This window comes from Erigeron canadensis, chromosome 7 (genome assembly GCF_010389155.1).
Source record: "Erigeron canadensis isolate Cc75 chromosome 7, C_canadensis_v1, whole genome shotgun sequence".
Lineage (NCBI taxonomy): Eukaryota > Viridiplantae > Streptophyta > Magnoliopsida > Asterales > Asteraceae > Erigeron > Erigeron canadensis.
The window spans coordinates 36,123,455-36,144,484 of NC_057767.1; the positions used below are offsets into that span (position 1 = coordinate 36,123,455).

At 33.4% G+C, this 21,030-nt stretch overlaps 2 protein-coding genes across 2 annotated transcripts; both read left to right on the plus strand.

Annotated features, from left to right (window-relative positions):
- Positions 1-1,377: 1,377 nt before the first annotated feature.
- LOC122607696 lies at positions 1,378-7,101 on the plus strand. The gene is made up of 15 exons (XM_043780720.1): positions 1,378-1,487; positions 1,621-1,651; positions 1,739-1,806; positions 2,493-2,532; positions 2,644-2,693; positions 3,000-3,131; positions 3,274-3,439; positions 3,654-3,760; positions 3,842-3,982; positions 4,365-4,484; positions 4,612-4,745; positions 4,845-4,930; positions 5,176-5,267; positions 6,187-6,314; positions 6,755-7,101. The coding sequence occupies exons 1-15, from the start codon at positions 1,473-1,475 to the stop codon at positions 6,819-6,821; spliced, it is 1,377 nt and encodes a 458-aa protein (XP_043636655.1). The 5' UTR covers positions 1,378-1,472; the 3' UTR covers positions 6,822-7,101.
- A 2,432-nt stretch (positions 7,102-9,533) lies between these two features.
- Positions 9,534-12,535, plus strand: LOC122607937 (autophagy-related protein 18a-like). Its single transcript, XM_043781014.1, has 4 exons — positions 9,534-10,413; positions 10,935-11,142; positions 11,481-11,607; positions 12,191-12,535. Exons 1-4 carry the CDS (start codon positions 9,550-9,552, stop codon positions 12,273-12,275), a joined length of 1,284 nt encoding a protein of 427 aa, XP_043636949.1. The 5' UTR covers positions 9,534-9,549; the 3' UTR covers positions 12,276-12,535.
- The last annotated feature ends 8,495 nt before the right edge of the window (positions 12,536-21,030 follow it).

Here is a 21,030-nt window from a genome sequence, read left to right on the forward strand (position 1 = left end):
AGATGGGTTAGGGCAACATATGTCACCGGTGGAGTATCGCACTGTTCTCAAATACCGCCTAATGATTCCTCTATTTCCCGTTGATGAGATATGCCCCGTTTGTCGCAAGGTGTGTTTAGATTTTTTTGGGGAGCATGCAGTTCATTGTAAAGAGCTCCCGGGATTCAAATACCGACACGATTTGGTTAGAGATGTCCTTTTTGACATTTTTAGGCGTGCTGGGATTTCTGCTAAGAAGGAAGCGCCGGTAAATTTTTTGACTGACCCATTGGAAGGAAGATCAACACTTAGACCGGCCGACATTCTCGTCTTTGGATGGATGGGGGTTAAACATGCTTGTGTGGATTTGACAGGGGTCTCTCCTCTTGTGGGCTTGGGATGCGGTACCTTCACGGCAGGCCAAGCTGCTTTAAAGGCTGCTTCATGCAAAGTGGCCAAACATGAGAAGGCATGCCTAGACAACCAACACATGTTTATACCATTTGCTTTTGATACCTTCGGTTTTCTCGCTCCTGAGGCCATTGAGTTACTTGACAGGGTTCAACGGTTTATGCACAGTAACATTGCGATGCCAAGGTCTACGAATGTAGTTTTTAAACGCTTAGGGTTTGCGATACAAAAAGGGTTAGCGGCGCAGCTTATTGCCCGTTTGCCTTCTAATTCTATGTAAAATACAATTTAAATATTATGTTATGAAATAAATTATTTGTCAAAAAAAAAAATTATCCAAATTACATCCCGTAAGTGGTTAGGAGAAAAAAAAAAAAATTAAAATCGTTAAATACTTGGCTAAAGTCTACATCTAAGTCATAAATTTATAAACAACCAGGGTAACAAAGAAGAAGCTCACCAGATTACTTGTATATTTGCTTTTAAAACAAGTGTTTGATTTATAAAAAAAAAAACCACCACAAAGGTTAGTGGTTTTTTTTTGAAAAAGTTCAGGTTCGAATTTCATTAGCTAAGATCTTGAAATTGACTAGGAAAAAAACAGTTTATTAGTGTTTACAATAATATCTAGGGGTGTTTAAGATTACGTTTGTAAAATAGATTATTCATTTATAAACTGTGTTTTAAAAAAATACGTTACTATGTCCCAACATATTCACCTTAATTAAACAGTGTACATAGACGACTCGTGAAACAAACAAACTAAAAAGGATAAAAATTCACTTTTTTTTATTATTTTTATTTTATAAAACTCACTTAATTACTTGTTTATTTGGATTTAAAACAAGTAATAGGCCCAAATTTGATGGCTTATTTCAAACCATAACTAAGCCCCAAATTGTAAACAGTCACTAAAACAATCAACCAGTTTTATTTTATTTTTTTATTTTTAATTTTATTTTTTTGTTAAGGCAGCTAGCACTGTAGCAACAAAACACTACTTTCACCGGTTGAGCTGCCGTCGGTCCGCCGATGCCAAAACGTCCGCCGTGATTCGTTGGAGCACCGTACACGTGTCAAAAATGTGGCGGATACCGGTAAACTTGCGTCATTATTTTCAACAGATTAATATCTTACAATTAAGTTAAATTAATTAAAATTTAATAAATAGCAGTGATAAATTAGTTTTGTTATTATATATAAAATTGTTAATTGTTGAATATGTTGCAGGAAAATGAAAATTCTGATCAGAGTATATCAGGTATATATATAAATTATATAGATATAAGCATTGATATATTTTTTTATTAATTTTTAAACTAATATAGAAATTGTTGTTTGATTGAAGAGGATGATGATATGAATGGAGATTTTTTAGAAGATCATGTTTCATTAGGAAATCCAGCTGAAAAAAAGGTTAATTATGTCATATATATATATATATATATATTTCAGTTTATATAAAAATTATGTGAATTTGTGTATTTAAGAGTATAACTTTTAGGAAGATTTTTTAAATTGTTTTGATTTTGTTATAAAAGGCTTGTGTAATGAATATATACATATGCCGTGATTTATCTGTAATCTTTCGTATGGCTTCATATACACCGTTAACACTTAGTTGGAAGTTCAAATGAGAGAACCGAAAAGAGGTATTGGGATTATGGGAGCCACAAAATTACGTGTTAGTTCATATGTGTAAATGAGAGGACGTTTAAATGAGAACGAGAAAAAAAGCTGAAAATATGTAAGTTGTGTGTTCTTAAGCTATTCACAGTTTCGCATGTGTATAGTCTGTACCATTTATTCACTTGTGAAAATAGCTCAAGTAACACGTGTTTTAACAGGATTTTTGTCCCTCGTATATATATATATATATATGCACGCATGTGAATTAACATATAATCTTGTAGCTCTCACTATTCCTTTTTTTTTTTTTTTGGTTTATGCTATCATTTGAACCTACACGGGTACATCTATACGTGAAATCATGAGTCGTCTTGTTGTAATTTTCCGAGATTTGCTGATATATGTAATTTTTTTGAATATTGTGTTGGTAGTTCGTCTATTTAATTTAGCTCATTATATGTAGTATTCTGTAGGGTGAAGTTCAAATTCTTTCTCAACTTGATTTGCTCAGAGGTACTAGTTATCTGATCAAATTTCTGCTATTAATTCTGACCGTATTATTGGTCACTGGGAATATAGTTCATTTTTATGTGTTTTCAAGAACCATGGTATGTTCTTGTGCAGATGCTAATGAAGGCATTTATGAAGGAGATCGAACTAGTTTGTTTCAGAAGGTATGTCATTTAACTTCAAGTCATGTGGCATAATGTTGCGTCATTGCTTCTTAGGAATGTTATAATAGAAGTCAAGTGCTCCAGTTTGAGAAAAATTAATTTATCTTATTATCTTAACATGATAATTATAATGATCCTATTAAACGTACAAATTACATAGAAAAAGTTGGACAAATTGTTTATTGTTCAACCATACCCAATATGACACGTTTACCTAGCCAGCCTAACTAGGCTGGTTTCTCTTTCTAAGTATTTATTATGGTTAAATACCTGATGACACCAATTTCCATGTAACCTTGTTATCAGAGACACACAGATATCTATGCCGAAGATGATGTTGAATTACCAATTTTCGCCAACAATGAAGAATTCACATACAACCCAGGGAAAGTTATCGCATGCAATTCAGATGATGAAATTATCATCTCTGACACAGAGGTAAACATTACACGCTAGTCACTACTGATGTAAATATGTAACAGTCAAAAGCTACATCGCATGTCTGAACACAACTGTGGTCATTTTTAGACTTTCTGATCTGAAGAAACTGCATGCAATTGACGTAATGCTTTACTCACAGGGCTGTAATTATCAGAAAACCAGGCCTTCTAGCTTTGGAGGAAGTACAAAAGATGGAGTTTGCACTTGGCTTGCCGTAAATGCAGATGCACTGATAAATGTGAACGATAATGCTGATTGCACATTGTTCCGTTCTGTGTCTGCCAAAGCTAAGAGGTCAGATAAAGGTAGCTACTAATTCGTTTTATTCGAAAAGATGAGATTACTATTCACATAATACAATCTATGAATTTCATTTTTTGTTAAGTTCAAAACAAAAATGTGTTGGCCGGACAAGTCAACTGATGATTGCCCTTTTGAACCCAACCCAACCCACTCCTTTTTCCACATCTACTTAATACCCTTCCAGTCTAAATGGAATTTGCATCTCATTGCTGCCAGGTGGACCTGCCAAGGCTAAGCGCAAATTCTCCATAAGGACAAAGCCACCTGTCGACAAGTTAGTTAATGATATGAGTTGTGTGAATGAATGTGATCCATCAATCAAGGTTGGTCATTGATGTCATATAACTGAATCCAGTTTCATATGAAAACTCGAGTTGTCATCCCAAGTTCCTGAAGCTTTTCAGGGAAAAGAGACGGACGAGTTAGAAAATTGTTTGATACCGGCCGAATTTCCAGCTTCACATGCTCATACAACGACTTCAATGGCAGAACTCCTTGTCCGTGTTCAGAATGAACATGACCTACCAGAAGGAAGCACTATAAAGGTAGCTCTTGTAGCATATATTCTTTCTTTGCCTTTTAGCTTTATGTTCTATATTAAGTGGCTGAAAGTATTTAAATCAAAAGCTTTAGCTAAACGATAAATGGATCAGAAGTCGCCCAAAGTGTAGAGGTGGAATATTGAGTAGCTCAGATGGGTTGGATAACGGGCCAAAACAAGCACGGATTGGTTTGGGCAGAGTCGCAAACCATGATTAGACTTCTATAAATAACTTATGTGTATAATAAGATTAGATGAAAACCAAGTTATTACATCAAATAAAATAAACATGACAATGGATTTAAGATAATAAGAGATTGTATGCATTAAAGGTAGCTTTGGATGTTACACTTGCAGTCTTGCACATGATATCTTATAATTTTCAGTACAACATAACGGAAGAGGCCCCCGAACAACTTGCTGTTAGAAGAATATCATCAATGTATCCTAGTGATATAGATGATGATCCGGACTGTTTGGCCAGTGATTCATCAGAAGAAGACGAGGTATGTTATTTTATCAGCACTTTACTATTGTTTACGCTGTCTATTGTAGCTTTGGGTCAACAAATTTACCTACTTTTTCCAGTTATGCTAGATAGTTAACTGTTTTACACTTTTATTTTGATTCCAGTACAATCATCAGGTACAAGAGCTTATCATACCAGATCCTAAACAGAAGTCTATAGCTGATCAATTTCAGGACGCCTTGGGTGCTGCTTCTACACACGCAGAGGGATACATGCAAGCATTACCTAAACACACAGGGTGGGTGATCTTGAACAGTTCTGTTATATATACCAGATTGGGAGTGTATTTCTTGTATCTTTAAGCTCTTTTACTATTTCTACAATGCCAAAATTGCAGTTTTGGTTTATTTGGAAAGTTGCAGCACATAATGCAGAGCGAGAAGGACAGAGATTCATACTTTCTGAATAAGTTACAGAAAGAAGGTACATTAAAGCATACACGTTTTTTGTATTCAAATTCTGTTGTTAAAACATAGATGTCAAGTTGTTGTTGCACCAAGTTTCAATGCAAGTTCCAATGTGCATGTTTCGAAGCACACTCACATTGTGACTATTTATGTAAGAATTGAGAGACTGATGCTGAAAGTTATCTAGCATTGTGATGCTACAATCACAAATTGTTACATCAAATTAAAAGTGAAATAACTTGATTTTTTTTTTTAATTCAGATGAGGGAAGCTATTTTGATGTCAAGATACGGTCCAAGTCTCTGGAAGCAAAGTTGACTGTATGTTCATGTTCTTACATTGAAAACTGTCAGGTGCGTTAACTACCATGATATATTTTACTTGTGGCAATTTCATCCAGTTAATATGAAAAAAAAAGGCGCTGATTTGGGCTTTTTTAAATGCCAACTGGTCAAGAGGATAAAACTGAAAACTTAACCGAAAGGGAATTATGTCAAGTGGGTTAAAAGTAGCATGTGACATAATCCAGTGTTTACAATCTCCCAACTTCTTTATATTGAAAGTATTGAATCATTATTGGGATTATAGTATTTGATTGCAGTTAGTAGAGTTGGCAATTTATATCCATATACTAACAGGTTTTTAAATGTTGTATTTAATTGATAATGGGACGAGCATGTGAAATAGACTGGGTTACACAAGTTCAAACTGTCTAAAGCACGCTCTAATGCTTAAAACCTCCTGTATTCTATCGCTTAACAGAAATATAAGTTTTTCCACTAATGTAATTCTTGTATGTATATTATTAGATTAATTATATTATATAACTCATAGTTTGTGGAGAAAGGACAATAAAAGTTTTGACGGGTCAATCCAACCCAACATATACTATTTTAACTTGAATTAAAACATAAATTGTCTTGACCTGAACTATTTTTACTTTTTATCCAATCAGCCCTAGCTTCTCCAGCTAAACCGAAACAGTTATGTACATTTACCCTTGAAGCAGCAACTTCTGATCTTAAGATATGATGACTTTGGCCTGAAAATAAATAAAACTTATAATCTGATTCCCAAATTCCAGAAAATTGATCGTTGCAACTTCAAATCAAGTGATCAGTTTTGCTGTAGATCAAAACACCCTCTAAATGGCAAGCCTCTTATACGTGTCTGTCCCACATAACAGGCAAAGCTGTAGAAGTTGTCATCTCTTTTCTTAGTCGTCTTCTTTCTTGCATGTTTTGTCTGATAAAATATTTATTGCTTTTGCAGAGTTCAACAAGAATGGATAACCCTCTAAATATGTTAAAAAGGAAGATATTTTCCATCATCTTTAACCCGAGAATATGTAGTGATGTAGAGTTTGATGTTGGGACACTGGTTCGTATCCATCATCCTTGGTATGTTCAACTCTCTTTCCCCCTAAATTTAGTACTAGAGGTGGCAAAATGAGCTTTTTGGGTGTTTTGGGTAGAAAAAAACGATAGTTTTTGAAATCAGATAAAAAAAGGTAGAGTTTTTTTCTCTCATTTTGCATTTGACAAACAATTTCTGTATTAAACGTTATGATTACCGCGGTACTATAAAAATAGTAAATTTTTAGGAGGCTGAAAACATTCAAACAACACTTTTGGTCTTTCCAACCCGATAAGCTAGCTCCTCCCATTTCCTTTTTAGCTACAGTTTTACATATGGCCTATTTGACCTGCTGTTAACACAATCTAAATCGACTTGCTGTTAAGTATATGGGTTCATCTCTAGTTGGTGTTCTTAAATTATGGCATCCTCAATAATTTTTATTCATATGTTTAGGCATGCTTTCTCTTGATCCTTAATACAGGAAAGAAGTATATGTAGAGGGACAGGAAGAGCGTATCATTTTATCGACATACTTCTCCCAGATATGAGCAATACACAGAGCACGCAGAAGATTTTCCATGTTATTGTTGTATCTCTAGTCTTCTTTAGAACCAGGTTTAGATTGAAAGGCAAATCTTTCTTGAATCAGATCCGCACACACATACACACACACACACAAACACACACATGTAGTCATGACCAAAGCTTGAGTTCGGTCTTTAGGAGAATAGGCTCACATACTAAGAACATATAGCACGAGATACGTAGAAAACTGTATTGCTTGGTATGGTAAAAATCTTGTTAATCTAATGGAAATCTTTTGCAAAAGTATGTTATGATAATTCACATAGTACAACTTGATTAGACCATACGAGCATCATATCTTGTATGGTCGAGAGGGTTCATATAATGATATAAAGTGTAAACTCATTAGTATATGAACGGTTCGCAATATCACAAAAGATGCTTATTGATAGAATTTTAAAGCCTTCTACTATAAAGTAGTCATTTAAAAAAGGATCGATCAACAATTTGATTTCAAAAAATTGTGAATTATGACAATATTTAATACAACTACGAAGCAATCATGTCAGTCTCATGGGGTATGACAGTATTAAAATGAATACAACTTTTTATTACTTATTATTTGTTAGATTGTTTGATAAAGTCTGAGAGTAATTTTACACTGTCAATCAACTGAATTAATAATAGTTAGGGTTTTGATGTTCATCAACATGTTATTACATGTTTAATGCCCACTTTAAACAATCATACGTTGTGTGGTAACATGTTTGTAACACCATATTACATTTTCCTAATTATTATATCACTTTTGTGATATTACTTCTTAAAGAGAAAAAGACAAGGTCCAAATCATGTGAAAGATGTCCAAATTATTGCAACAAATACGTCTAAGACTTGGGTATATTACGTTAATAATGTCCCCGTATCCGTCGACGTATTGCATCAATTTGCGGTGGCTACCACCTTGACACCCCTAAACTTATACGTATATCGTCTTATAATCTAATGATACGTGCTTATAAATCTCGGAAGTGAAGAACAATGCATAGATGCACGTATACTGCTTTTGTTTTATATCAATATATTAATTAGTTAATATTAAGTATTTATAATATATTTAAGTTAACTTAGTCAATTATGAGAATAGTGGACGGTTGGTAACTTACCATGTTTATAATATTTTAGGGAGCAAGTTAGTAGTAGTTATTTCATATCCTTTGCTTTGTAAGGCTCTATATATGGCCGTAGTATGTTTGCTTAAGATTATGAATGAATGAAATTATGAAAGTTTAGTCTGTTCTTCTTGTCTCTTATTCTTGGAGTTTCACCCACTCTACGGGTTTTATCTTGGGAGTTTGTAGGTTTTCTCCGTAAACCTATCAATTGGTGCTTTCATTGCATCGAACTATGCCTCTTACACATGATCAACCACAAGGTTCCATGGCTTCGTTAGCCGAAAGCATGGAAAAGTTGAACACTGCCATGACTTCCCTTAACACCACACTAGAAACCACCTTGCAACTTGTCACCTCCCAAACCGCCTTAACAATCAAGCTTGTGGCTGCTTTAACCGACACCGAGGTCACCACCCAAAGTCCCTCGTTGTCCGATCTAACTGCTAAGTTCACCCATGATACCCCTAAACATGAGGCTATCGCCGACAGTCCCTCAAGCCATCGGTCACCGCAAGCACCTCCTCCATCATTGACAACACTGCCACAAACATACTCTAACAAATCGTTGAAATCACCCCATCACTGCCAAATTTGACATGCCCCAAAAACAATCACCACAGAAAAACAATTAAACCAACACCCAAAACTAGACCAAAATGAACCACTTCAAGCACCTCGCCAAAGCCAAAAGTCTCACCGAAATATGCCACTAAAAGGTCACGAAAACCAGCCTCGAACCACACCAAGCGACCTTGCCATCCGGCCCCTAAAACTACAAGTTCACATACCACAAGTGACAACCGCAAGACCCGTACCTTCTCACTGTACGAGAGTATGAAGGCTGATCGAAAACGTAATTGGCGACCACCATGGTGTTTTATACCGTCCTTGAGGACAAGGACGTTTTTTAGGACGGGAGTATTGATACGTGCTTATAAATCTCGGAAGTGAAGAACAATGCATAGATGCACGTATACTGCTTTTGTTTTATATCAATATTAACTAGTTAATATTAAGTATTTACAATATATTTAAGTTAACTTAGTCAATTATGAAAATAGTGGACGGTTGGTAACTTACCATGTTTTCAATATTTTAGGGAGCAAGTTAGTAGTAGTTATTTCATATCCTTTGCTTTGTAAGGCTCTATATATGGTCGTAATATGTTTGTTTAAGATTATGAATGAATGAAATTATGAAAGTTTAGTCTATTCTTCTTCTCTTGTTCTTGGAGTCTCACCTACTCTACGGGTCTTATCATTGAGGGTTTGTAGGTTTTCTCTGTAAACCTATCATCTAACTTCAAACGTTTAAGCAGTGACGAGTTCAAATTTAGATTTTGTTATCTATTTTTTGAACTTTTTTATGAAATTTTAAAAAATTCTATATATTTTTAAACATTTTGTCTTTTTAAATTTATTTTTCATTGATTTTTCAGTTTTACCCCGTCTAATTTTTTTTTAACAATTAATACACAAGTCACACTTTCCAAATTCAAAATTGAATCCTATAAATTAACTCTTTTCAATCATACGATAATTAGTTAATCATATCATTTTTATTTTAATAATTAATTATGACATCCGTTTTGTATTCTTCACATCCGTCGTTACAAAACCCTAACCCTAACTCCGGCGATCACTCCGTCACTCTCCCCACCGTCAACGGCAACATCACGGGCGGCCGCCATGGCGAAATCTCCGGCAACCCCTCTCCGGCGTCGTCAGAAGCTCCGATTGCCGTTCATGATTCCGGTAACATAGTTTCAAACCCTAACATTAACTTAACTCCGATTTCCTTAGCGTTTAATCAAGATCAAGGATGTTTTTCATGTGGATATAATCATGGATTTAGAACATATAACTGTGATCCGTATCGCGAAAACTTTCGTCGAGATTTCGACGCCGAAAACGGAACCGGAACCGGTGGAGGCGGTTTCGGTATAGTAGAGATGTTATTTAGGTCTAAACTACTTGCATTAGTAGGTGGAGGTGATAAGCCACAGTATCCGATAAATAAGGTTATGATTTGGGATGATACCTCTGGTCGGTGTGTTGGCGAATTGTCGTTTAGGTCGGTAGTTCGTGGCGTTAAGTTAAGACGAGATATGATCATTGTTGTTTTGGAACAGAAAATATTTGTTTATAATTTTGCGGCTTTGAAGTTGTTACATCAATTTGAGACCTTTAGTAATCCGAAAGGGCTTTGTGAGGTTACACAAGGTAGTAGTAGTGATTTTGTACTCGTTTGTTTAGGTTTACGGGAAGGGCAAGTTAGAATTGAGCATTATGGTTTGAAGAAAAGTAAGCTTATTTTGGCTCATGGTTCTAGGATTGCGTGTTTTACGCTTTCTCAAGATGGGCGTTTGGTTGCTACGGCTAGTAGTAAAGGAACTTTGATCAGGATTTTTGATGCGCGTGATGGGATATTGTTGCAGGAGGTATGTGTTGATTTTATTATGTTTTGTTCATATTATGAATTGAAATCTGGTGTGTTTTAAGAACTTTGTCGGGAATTTTGTTCATATTTTTTCCTGCGAGTCGCTTATTTCTTTGCAGAAAACAACACTTAGCTGTTAACTGGAAATTGTCATGGACCCTTATATTGTGGTATTTTGAGATTCGCATTGTATATATTATAGATTGCAAATAGGAAAAATGGTCTTTTTGTTTTTCAAATAAATGGTTTTTTAACTTCTTAGTTCAACAGTAAGAAAATTTTGATATTGTTTTATTATTTGAGGGTGCAAGTGTCCTGAAGTCTGTGTGGATTTTTCATCCACAATAGTATAGATTCATATTCATGTTCACCAAAATTTTGTAAACAAATTATTTGAGTAGATTGTTAAGACACATATGAGCACGTATGGACAACTGCCTTTACAAGAAAAATCTGATGTCACTATTGTTTAGGCGAAATATTACTTTTTTGTATACTGAAAGCTGTGGATAATTGATGTAGGTAAGAAGGGGTGCACATAGAGCAGAAATATATAGCCTGGCATTATCATCTACTAACCAGTGGCTGGCAGTCTCAAGTGACAAGGGCACTGTTCATGTTTTTAGTTTTAAGTACACTCAAGGAAACAAAGGCGGTAACAATACTCCTGAATCATTAGAGATTGATACCTCTGTTACTTCATCAAGTTCGTCTCTATCGTTCATTAAAGGTATAGTGTTTCTAAATTTTAGAAATTAGTTGTTTCTTGTTCTTTGATAATTTGATTACTTTTAGAAATTAATGAAGAGATAGTATAACTATAAACCTAAACTAGGGAGGAACCATGCTTTTCTCTTCATGTGCATTACTAGCGTAAAACTACTGTTAAAGGTTGTTTGGACATTCGAGGTATTAAATAAAAGATTATAAATCCTAATAGAATGTCCTTTGAATCTTTGATACAATGAAGTTGTAGTGGATGAGGATATTATTAAGTACCTTGTGGATATGGAAGTTTATGAAAATTATTCTATGCGTTTGTGGCTTACAAGAAAGATATTATTGCAGGTGTTTTGCCCAAGTACTTCAGCTCAGAGTGGTCACTGGCACAGTTTCGTTTGGTCAAGGGTTCTAAGTACATTGTTGTATTTGGCCACCAAAAGAATACGGTAGTTATTCTTGGCATGGATGGAAGGTGAGTGACTGACACTTGTTTATTTATAGAAAACATCAACTGCTTAGAAAGAACCAAATCTTGGGCTATGAAATCAAACAAGTTGGCATAACCATTAGGAAACTTCAGATCACAATGTGAAACTTAGGACGGTGCTCTTTAGTAGAGGTGGCAATCTCAACCCACTTATGAATGGGTTGGTTTGGGTTATGTTTATCTATACTGGGTCAAATGGGTACTTAAAATTTATTTTCAACTGAAAATGAACTGGTCAAACGTGTCATTAGTCTCCCAAGTATATTCCTAACACTTAAGTCTCTCAATCATTTTGTTCAAATTTCACACACTATTAGTTTATGCAAAAAGAAGTTTGGCTACAAATAGTTCCCTTTGGATCCATCAATAGAAAAGAACATGTTTTTTTTATCTCATGAGCTGCTATCTTTAGTTGGAAATTTCAAATGTTAGGGCATTACATTAACGGTGTTTCAGCTCCCTAATAGCTTGTTATAGTGCTAACTTTATCTGTATTTCCATGAATTCTTGTCACATTCGCCCTATTAGCCCATAGATTGGATATCTGATGGAATGTTCTTTGGTGCAGTTTCTATAGATGCGAATTTGATCCTATAACTGGTGGTGAGATGACACAATTGGAATATCATAATTTCATGAAGCCTGACGAGTGACGGACACTCTTTATAGGTTTTGTGGTCAATCATTTTGTAGATATCTGCGCTGAGAAGTGAGAATGACAAGCTTCTTAATGTCTTAATGAGCAAATTAATCACACTTTCTAAAATGTGACCCTGAAGGTTAAGTATCTAACTGGTAATCGCATAATCTGAAAAATTGAGAACTAAAACACAACTGATATTTCTTTTCTGATAACTTTTTGTTAATCTCATCCTTTAGCTATTAATGTTATGTATATGTTGATAAGCGCCAATAAGAAGGATCTGACACTTTGAAATAAGAAATCTTGCATTCAATCGTAACTGTTTTTATATTTTCTGCTACTGTTCCATGGATTTCGGCTACAAATCTATAACAGGCATTGTTTTACTAAAACTAATTTGAGCTTTGTCATTGTTTTTTCTCATGGAGTTATCAAATTTCATCGAAAGTTGATGTGGTTATTGTATTGAAGTGTCAAATTGATAAAGCATTTTTATGAATATATGTATGTCGTTAACGTAACCTGTCAAAATAAACTAAAGTTTTGTTGTATACTATATGTATTGGTTGAATAAAAGAGGTTTTCATGCTTTGATGGTTTTCAGGACCACTGCTTTTAAAAAAAAATATTAAAGTATTAAATGAGTAATCTTCACTTTCTATATTTCTTTCTTTCTTTCTTTCGATGTTCATAATCATGAAGTTATTTTGGCAAAAAAAAAATTTTTTTTTTTTTTTTCCCAATTTGGAATCTGGAATCAACTATCCAAAGGGCAGGTGATGGTCAAATGAGTTGGTGGCTCATTGGTAAGGTCTTTAATCTTGAGGAAATCTATCAAAGTCCGAATCTCACTTTCTACGTTTGTAGGAGTGTTTTTGAGAGGCATGAGTTTAATCCCTGACATACGTGGTTCGAGCATCGTATACTGGCCAATTGGATGTCACTGTGGTGTCTTGAATACTACTAATTACTAACTCGCTGTTAAAAAAAAGAAAGAGGAGAAAGGCGGGTGATGGTAGTTAGCTAGGCTCCAACTAGACCACGTCGAAATTCACCTTGAGCCACATCTCATACTCCTTGGAGTTCGACAAAAATAAATGGTTTTAGATGTCCGGTAATAAACAATAATTAATGAGTCTCTTATATATGTAAAAGTAGTGTTTCATTCTTATACATGACCCATCACTACCAGCACTATCACCGTCATTATACCGTAGTCAGCTAGGCTCCAACTCGACCACGTCAAAATTCACCTTGAGCCACATCTGATACTCCTTGGAGTTCGACAAAAATAAATGGTTTTTTATGGTTAGATGTTTGGTAATAAACAATAATTAATGAGTCTTTTATATATGTAAAAGTAGTGTTTCGTTTTTATACACGACCCATCACTATTATCACTATCACCGTCATTATACCGCATAGGGCGAGTACCTTTCAAATATTATAGAAAACAAAGTATGGTAACACACTAACACCTAATATCGCTAACATTTTCAATATTGGCCCATAATATTATATGAAATAAAATCACACAGTAGGTCTGATAGGTACCTTATAATTTCCTTTAATTTGCACATGCCAAGATAAGTTGTTACTTTTGTAGATACCTCCGACATCCTCCTTTGATGCAGCAAATCTCTTTCAAATGTTTGTACATATCTTTTAATTTTTTAAAAGTTGTCAACGTGAGTAGATTCCCATCGCCAAACTAAAGGTTCGTTTCTTTTCAACCCCCCTTGATTCATGTTGCTCAACTAAAGATTAGTTTCTTTTTAGCTGGTGTGCCAATTTTTCTTATTATGTAAGGTATGATCGACGTCTCGAGTTCAAGTAATGTGTAAGTTTTTTGGGGAATAAATTTTAGCATAAAATACTTAATTCCATTAAAACCAACAATATAAAATTTGATCATATTAATTGGTAATTGTGATCTCTTACTAGCTAGTCCTTCTACTTACGAATGATAGTGAACCTGCAAGACGAACATATATAATAAAATAATGTTTGTCATTAACAAAAGAATTTGTATATATTATCCTAATAGGCTAATAGCTTGATTATTTTTGAAGAGCGATCGTGAAATAGAACATACTTTATTGCTTACACGGTGAGGGCCCACTTAAAATACTAAGATAGTCGGTTGTTTTAACTGGTCCGTTATATATCCAACGCTAATTAGTCATTCAAAGTAAAAAACCCCTAAAGACCCTCACCTTTTTGGGTTAATAGACTAATTATATTAATAACACAAGTTCAAACAAACTCTGAACACTATCTCTAATCATATATCAGCACAAAATATTATCCAAAATATTATCTCTAATAATATTCTCCGTGTATATCATCTAATAATCAGTTGATTTATCAAATCCACGTATACATCCAATGACCTTGTTTGGATATTATGCATCTTTGGATAATCTGCACTAAAGTTAGAAAATTTTAAATAATATCTATTTTGCAAGTTGGAAATTATGCTAAAAGCATTAAAGAGATAAAAAGTTTGAAATAATATCTTAATTGGCATCCTTGGATATGTTGCTTTAATAGTTAAAAGAAAGAAATACAGAAACACACTCTTACTAGCTAAAGAACCCGAGTTAATAAAGATTTTAAATAATGAGAAAAAATGATAATATATATATATTCATAAAATAATGAATTGTGAATTAATTGATTTAATTTGTCATAATGATAAAAAAATATACTTTAAGAATATGCATAAAGATATTTATTAAACTATATGATAAGAATTTAAAAAATATATAATACATTAAGTACTTTAGGTTTAATGTTATAATGATGTCATAAATTATTTAGTAAAAATGAAAACAAATTTTAAAAAATTTTTAAAATTGTCAAGTAAGATATCTAGACAAAATGATGATGTAAGCAAAATCTTCTTTTATTATATATAGAGATTTCATCGACACAAATAAAGTTTATTTATTTAACAATGATTCAGTTCATACTTACATTTGTACTAGTTTTAGTATATATGCATTAATTTTAGTAAGGTTAACTTAACTTGGTTGGCAATATGCGCAATAAATTGCTATATATGTCATACATAATCTTGAAGGTATTTGTTTGAAATTTAGATTATAAATGAATTGTAAGATATACTAGAGTGGTGTCCGCGCGTTACAGCGGCGACGGTCTATAACGCTTTAGACACCGTAACGGTTTATAACGTTCAGTTTACTTTCATGAGATGCGTCAATGCAGAATCTAACCGTATATATCATTCTAAACATAAGTCACGGTTTAGGTGCAAAAAATAATGAAGTACAAACACTAACCATGAAAAATAATCACTTACAATTGTAGGGGAGGAGACCAAGACAATTAAAAAAAAATAGTCAAAGATTAAAATTTAATACGAATATACAAATGACATAATTGGTTCGTAATGTCGTGAGTTATAAATTTTTTCTTATCCGTAGCAATACCTTCAGCAATAATTTAGAGTTAATGGGGATTTTATAATAATAGGGGTCTTAGGTAATTGTAGGGTTTTTTTTATTAAGGGTAATCTCGGAATTTCAGGGATAAGATGTGTGGAGGTAGTTTAAATGTAGAAGGTATATTAGGTAATTCGAAAGTAGAGAGTTGAATGGGGGAGATGATAGTTTGTTTATATAAGTAGTATAGATACTGAATAAGAAGGTTAATCATTTAATCATTAACCTAAATATAAGCTTTGACAAACAAATGTTATGTGAGATAGTGAAATATACTTAAGTTTTTATTGGACTTTATATACTGTATAGGAAAGTAGTGGTACGACATTTTTAAGGCCATAGAAGAAATTTATGACTAAACTTCACTCTGTTAATATCTCAAAATTTAGTCAACAATTATGAAATACCGGTGAGACCACGTATATCGAGGAGCAAAATTTTAGAAGATCCTTATTTGTTTAGGCACTATATAGGTTGGAAACTTTATAAGGCTATCTGCAATGCTAAAAACGTTTTTAGGCGTCCTTGAGCTGCCACATCATATCCTTATAAATCTTTACACATCCTTATAGATCCTTCAAATCTTATAATTTTATCTCCAACCATATAAACATACTTACATATCTTTTACCTCCAACTAAAAACAAAAATATATAATGTAAGGACAAGTAAGTAAGGGCATCATTCAAAAAATCTTTAGATTTGGACAAGTTTCAACGGCAAAGGATATCTCAAGGCGCCCCGTTAGAGATAGCCTAAGTATTCTTTTAACTGATCGAACAGCTATAAATAAAATAAAACTAAAAGACGAAAATGTCGATGCTTATTTGACTCCACCATGCTATGAGCGTATGAGCTGGTCAAAAAGCTATTGTCAAAAAGAAATACTTAAAAACGACTTGAAAAGAAACAAAAAGAAAAAGTAAACTAGTAAAGTCTCGCTTTAGATTAGAAGGCCCAAACTATAATAACTACCAAAAAACTAAAAACTAATGTGTATCCCACCAATAAAAGGAGCAAGTACCATGTCATGAAAAAGTAAAAATAAAAATAAAAAAGGAGGGAAGCGAAATTTAGGAGTTTCCGTTCCAAACTTTTCCAGTCAATTTTGAGCTGATTTCTAAAAATAATTATAAATGTAAAATTGTATATTTATTAATGAAAATATACTCTTACAGTTATAACCTTGACAAACAAAGATAAATATTAGGGAAATTCTAAATACCTTTTGACATTGTGTTTGTGTAAATCGCATTTAAAGCTTATATATTATGTGGGACTGAAGAGTATATATAATTTACCCAAAAAGTATATAAAAAAATGTCCCTGTTTCTTTGACTCCTATCACTACACGCATATAGCCAGTCAAAAGCTATTTCTAAAAAAGTTACACGTTAAAAAGAAACAAAAGGTGTAAAAGTAAACTCCATTTTATATTACATGGCCCAAACAATAACAACTACCTAAAAATTGATCTGTATCCCACAAAGGCACAAAGCTAAAGTAACTACATTATCCTAAATGTCTAAGTATGATGAGTGGGCCATTGTTTGGGCTTCATTGTGGGCCACTACTATACTTACAGTTCTCTATAAAAAGCTCCAATATCATTCAATGTAGCTTCACTCTCTACAATCTTCATCTCAACAACAAACATACAAAAATCACAACTTTGTTCAAACAATGAAGCCTCAACAATTATCCAACGCTGAACAATCTGTTGTTCACGAGTGCAAACGGATGGCCGGGGGATTTCGACAAACATTTCAAGCTGTTGTGGCTACTATGATTAATGAAGATAGCAACAAATGTTTAAGCAATGCACCAAAAGTTTCTCATGTAGAAAGAGTCAAAACAAGGAAGGAAAGAGTAAAAACGGAAGATTCTATGAGAACAATCATGTTCTTGGCATCATGGAACCATACATAGTTATTAGATTACAATTGTTAGCGTTCGATTAGTAGTGTATATATTGTATTGGCATTTGGTGTATTTGGTGCATATTGTTTTGACTTGATAATATACATTAAACTACACTAAACGCTAACGCAATATGTATTATATACACTAATAGGAATATATATGAATTATATATGAAGGTAGATAATTAAATCATGAGTCGCGTATATGTAAGCGACTTGTTGATTGATTGATCATGATTAAGTGATTTAAACCTCAATTGTATATGTATAAGTGACTCTATGATCATATGTCAATTTAAATAAGATAGCAAACCATCATTTGATATATGGTTGTCATGTTTGTTCATGTACAATTATTACCTTAGTATATAGTCTCTTTCTATTTTTGACTGTATATTAACTATAAAGATAATGATAAATCTACCTAATTCATAAGTCTAAAATCAACTTAATCATAAAATGATTGACATGCGGAGATTTCAAAAATAATATTAGGAATCAATATGCCACAATCGGCTCCACTAGGCAAATATAAACCTTGCCACAAAGTGCAAAAAAATATGTAAAAATGAAATCCATGTTCCAAAATGAATTGATTAAAAATATGGATGGAAAAAATCATTTACACCTTTGCCTTTTACATCATAAGGAGAAAAAAAAAATCCCTTTCTCTGCATGAAGATGGTGTTATATGAATAGGAGAAGGCTCATGTAAAAATAATTTAAAATGAAAAAACTATAAAACCCTTTAAATTATAACTTGATATTGATATATGAATGATATATGTGAATAAATTCATTTACATATAAACGGATTAAGTTATACTAAATTATCTATGTTCATATACGTAGTGAACCTTACCCTATGTGAATTTATGTATTAACTTCGACCTATTTTAACATCGATTTTTTTATGATGTATTAAACCCAAACCTAATCTTCTTAATGTTAAAAAAAAAAAAAAAAAACACGAAACTATTTTAACACGTGATTTGACCAATTTTTAGTTTTTTACATGAAAGTTACTCGATTTGATCGATGTATGTGTCACATTTTGACATATGCATTAATCATTTGTTACTTTACTGCCCGACTCACTATATTCACCACACGTGGTTATGAATAATGTGTCTTTTACTAAACATATAAACTAAATGGAAATAAAGTAATGTTGTCTCTTGTAGTTGTTAAAGTAGCAAATACCTTATTATTGTGGCTTGGTAGTAGTGGACCACCACTAAAATAAAGATATATGCCACTATTTTTTATTTTGAAAAAGCTATTTTCTTGCATCAAGAGAAAAAAGAAAAAAAACAAAGAGGCACTTTCAAGAAGAAACTAGAACAGTAGTTCACATGAATCGATTATGATCACCCGGTATCAATGACGACAGAGATCGACGAGCATGTTTTACATACTCATGTTTCCGTGTAGCATCCTGAATTGATATATGACCCTACACTGATATTCTTGAGATAGAGAACGTAATCATATTGACCGGCCTATAGCACGGAACGTATGACCTAAACTAAATTTTAATTTAGTTTCAATCCGTTCTGCGCTTGAAGCTCTTCAGGATGTTATATTGGAGTATTTGTTATATACGGATATACCCTCACAAATTTGACTTGCTTTCACATCCACTATTATACTATACATACCAAATCAACTCATATTGTCTCTAGTAAAAAAACAAAAAAGTAAATAAACAAAATAAAAAAAAAGAAAAGAAAAAAGAAACAGAAGGATAGAGAATTGGTTTTAATTTGCATGAAATTCTAACCTTTTCAATTAAATGTAGTATTAACAACTCTATAGAGGTTTTTCACTCTATAGTCTTAGTTTTATTCCTGTGGATATCGAGTCGATGTAGGATAAGTGATTTTGTATGGAACTTTTGGCTTAATAGCCCGAATTTTTTGATGTAATTATTCGGCACCTTGCCGATTTGTAAATAAAATTTATGCTGTTAAAAAAATATATAGTATGCTTGTCACATTGTTACAACCTAGCCAAGTATTCTTGATGCTAACATTGCAAGAGAAAGAAAGAAATGAAAAAAAAAAAACACATTCAGATGGCTTAAAAATGACACTGAAAATGATACATACAATTGCTATGAAAGGTACCTTAATGCTATTTAACTTTGTTGATACATCCGATATAGATATCCTCCGTTGATGCAGCGTATCATCCCTTGTCGATATGACTCGACGTACTGTCGTATTATATACTTTATGTTCAAAAATGACTAGATGAGTAGATCCCCATTGCAACAAGAAAAGTTGCTTCCTTTTTAACACGTCTTTGACCGTTTATACATATATACTTTTTTTTCCTTCCTTGTCATCGAGGCCTCGAAGGTACATTAACGTTGTAGCAGATTAGCAGTTATGGGCTAATGGGCTTATGGCCCAAGTTGAATAGTTCTCTTCAAAAACATTATTACTTCTTAATAATTGAAAGAATGGGAAAATGGGAAGTTGTATTATTCTGTGTGTTCCATTACAATGGGAAACGTCCCAATTTATAAGTACAAGAGAAGTTTAAATATGGAAACACAATAATGTTTGGCTGGCAATTATTTGACGATATCTTTTAATCCGGGACATGATATGAAACTGATCCCCTTAAATCTTTGATTTATTTTCTTTCCAACACTCCCCCTCAAGTTGAATGGTGGGATTACCAAAATTCAATGATTGTAAACCAATTGATTGTAAACCAGCTCAAACACCTATGATAGCCAACCAGAAACTGTTTATGGAAGAGAAAGCTAAACTGGCTGATAAAAACAAGTATCAACGATTAGTAGGGAAACTGATATATTTGTCACATACTCGTCCTGACATTGCACATGTTGTTGGGGTGGTTAGCCAGTTCATGCATCAACCACAGACTGCCCACATGGATGCAGTCTTAAGAATTGTCAGGTATTTAAAAGGGACCACTGGCCATGGAGTCCTGTTCAAATCAAACAGACACTTGAATATGCAGGTATATACAGATGCTGATTGGGCAGGAGACAAAGGAAACAGACGATCAACATCCGGCTATTTTTCTTTAGTAGGAGGTAATCTTGTTACTTGGAGAAGCAAGAAGCAAAAGGTGGTATCATTATCAAGTGCAGAAGCTGAATTCAAAGGTATAGCCAAACGATTAGCAGAGACATTGTGGATAAGGAAACTTATATCTGAAATAGGATTCCCTCCACGAGAAAGCACTGAGATCATGTGTGACAATGAAGCCGCCATCCAGATCTCAGAAAATCCTGTACAACATGATAGGACAAAGCATGTAGAAATCGATCGACATTTCATCAAAGAAAAACTGGAAGCAGGAATTATCAAGCTACCGTTTGTTAAGTCTTCAGATC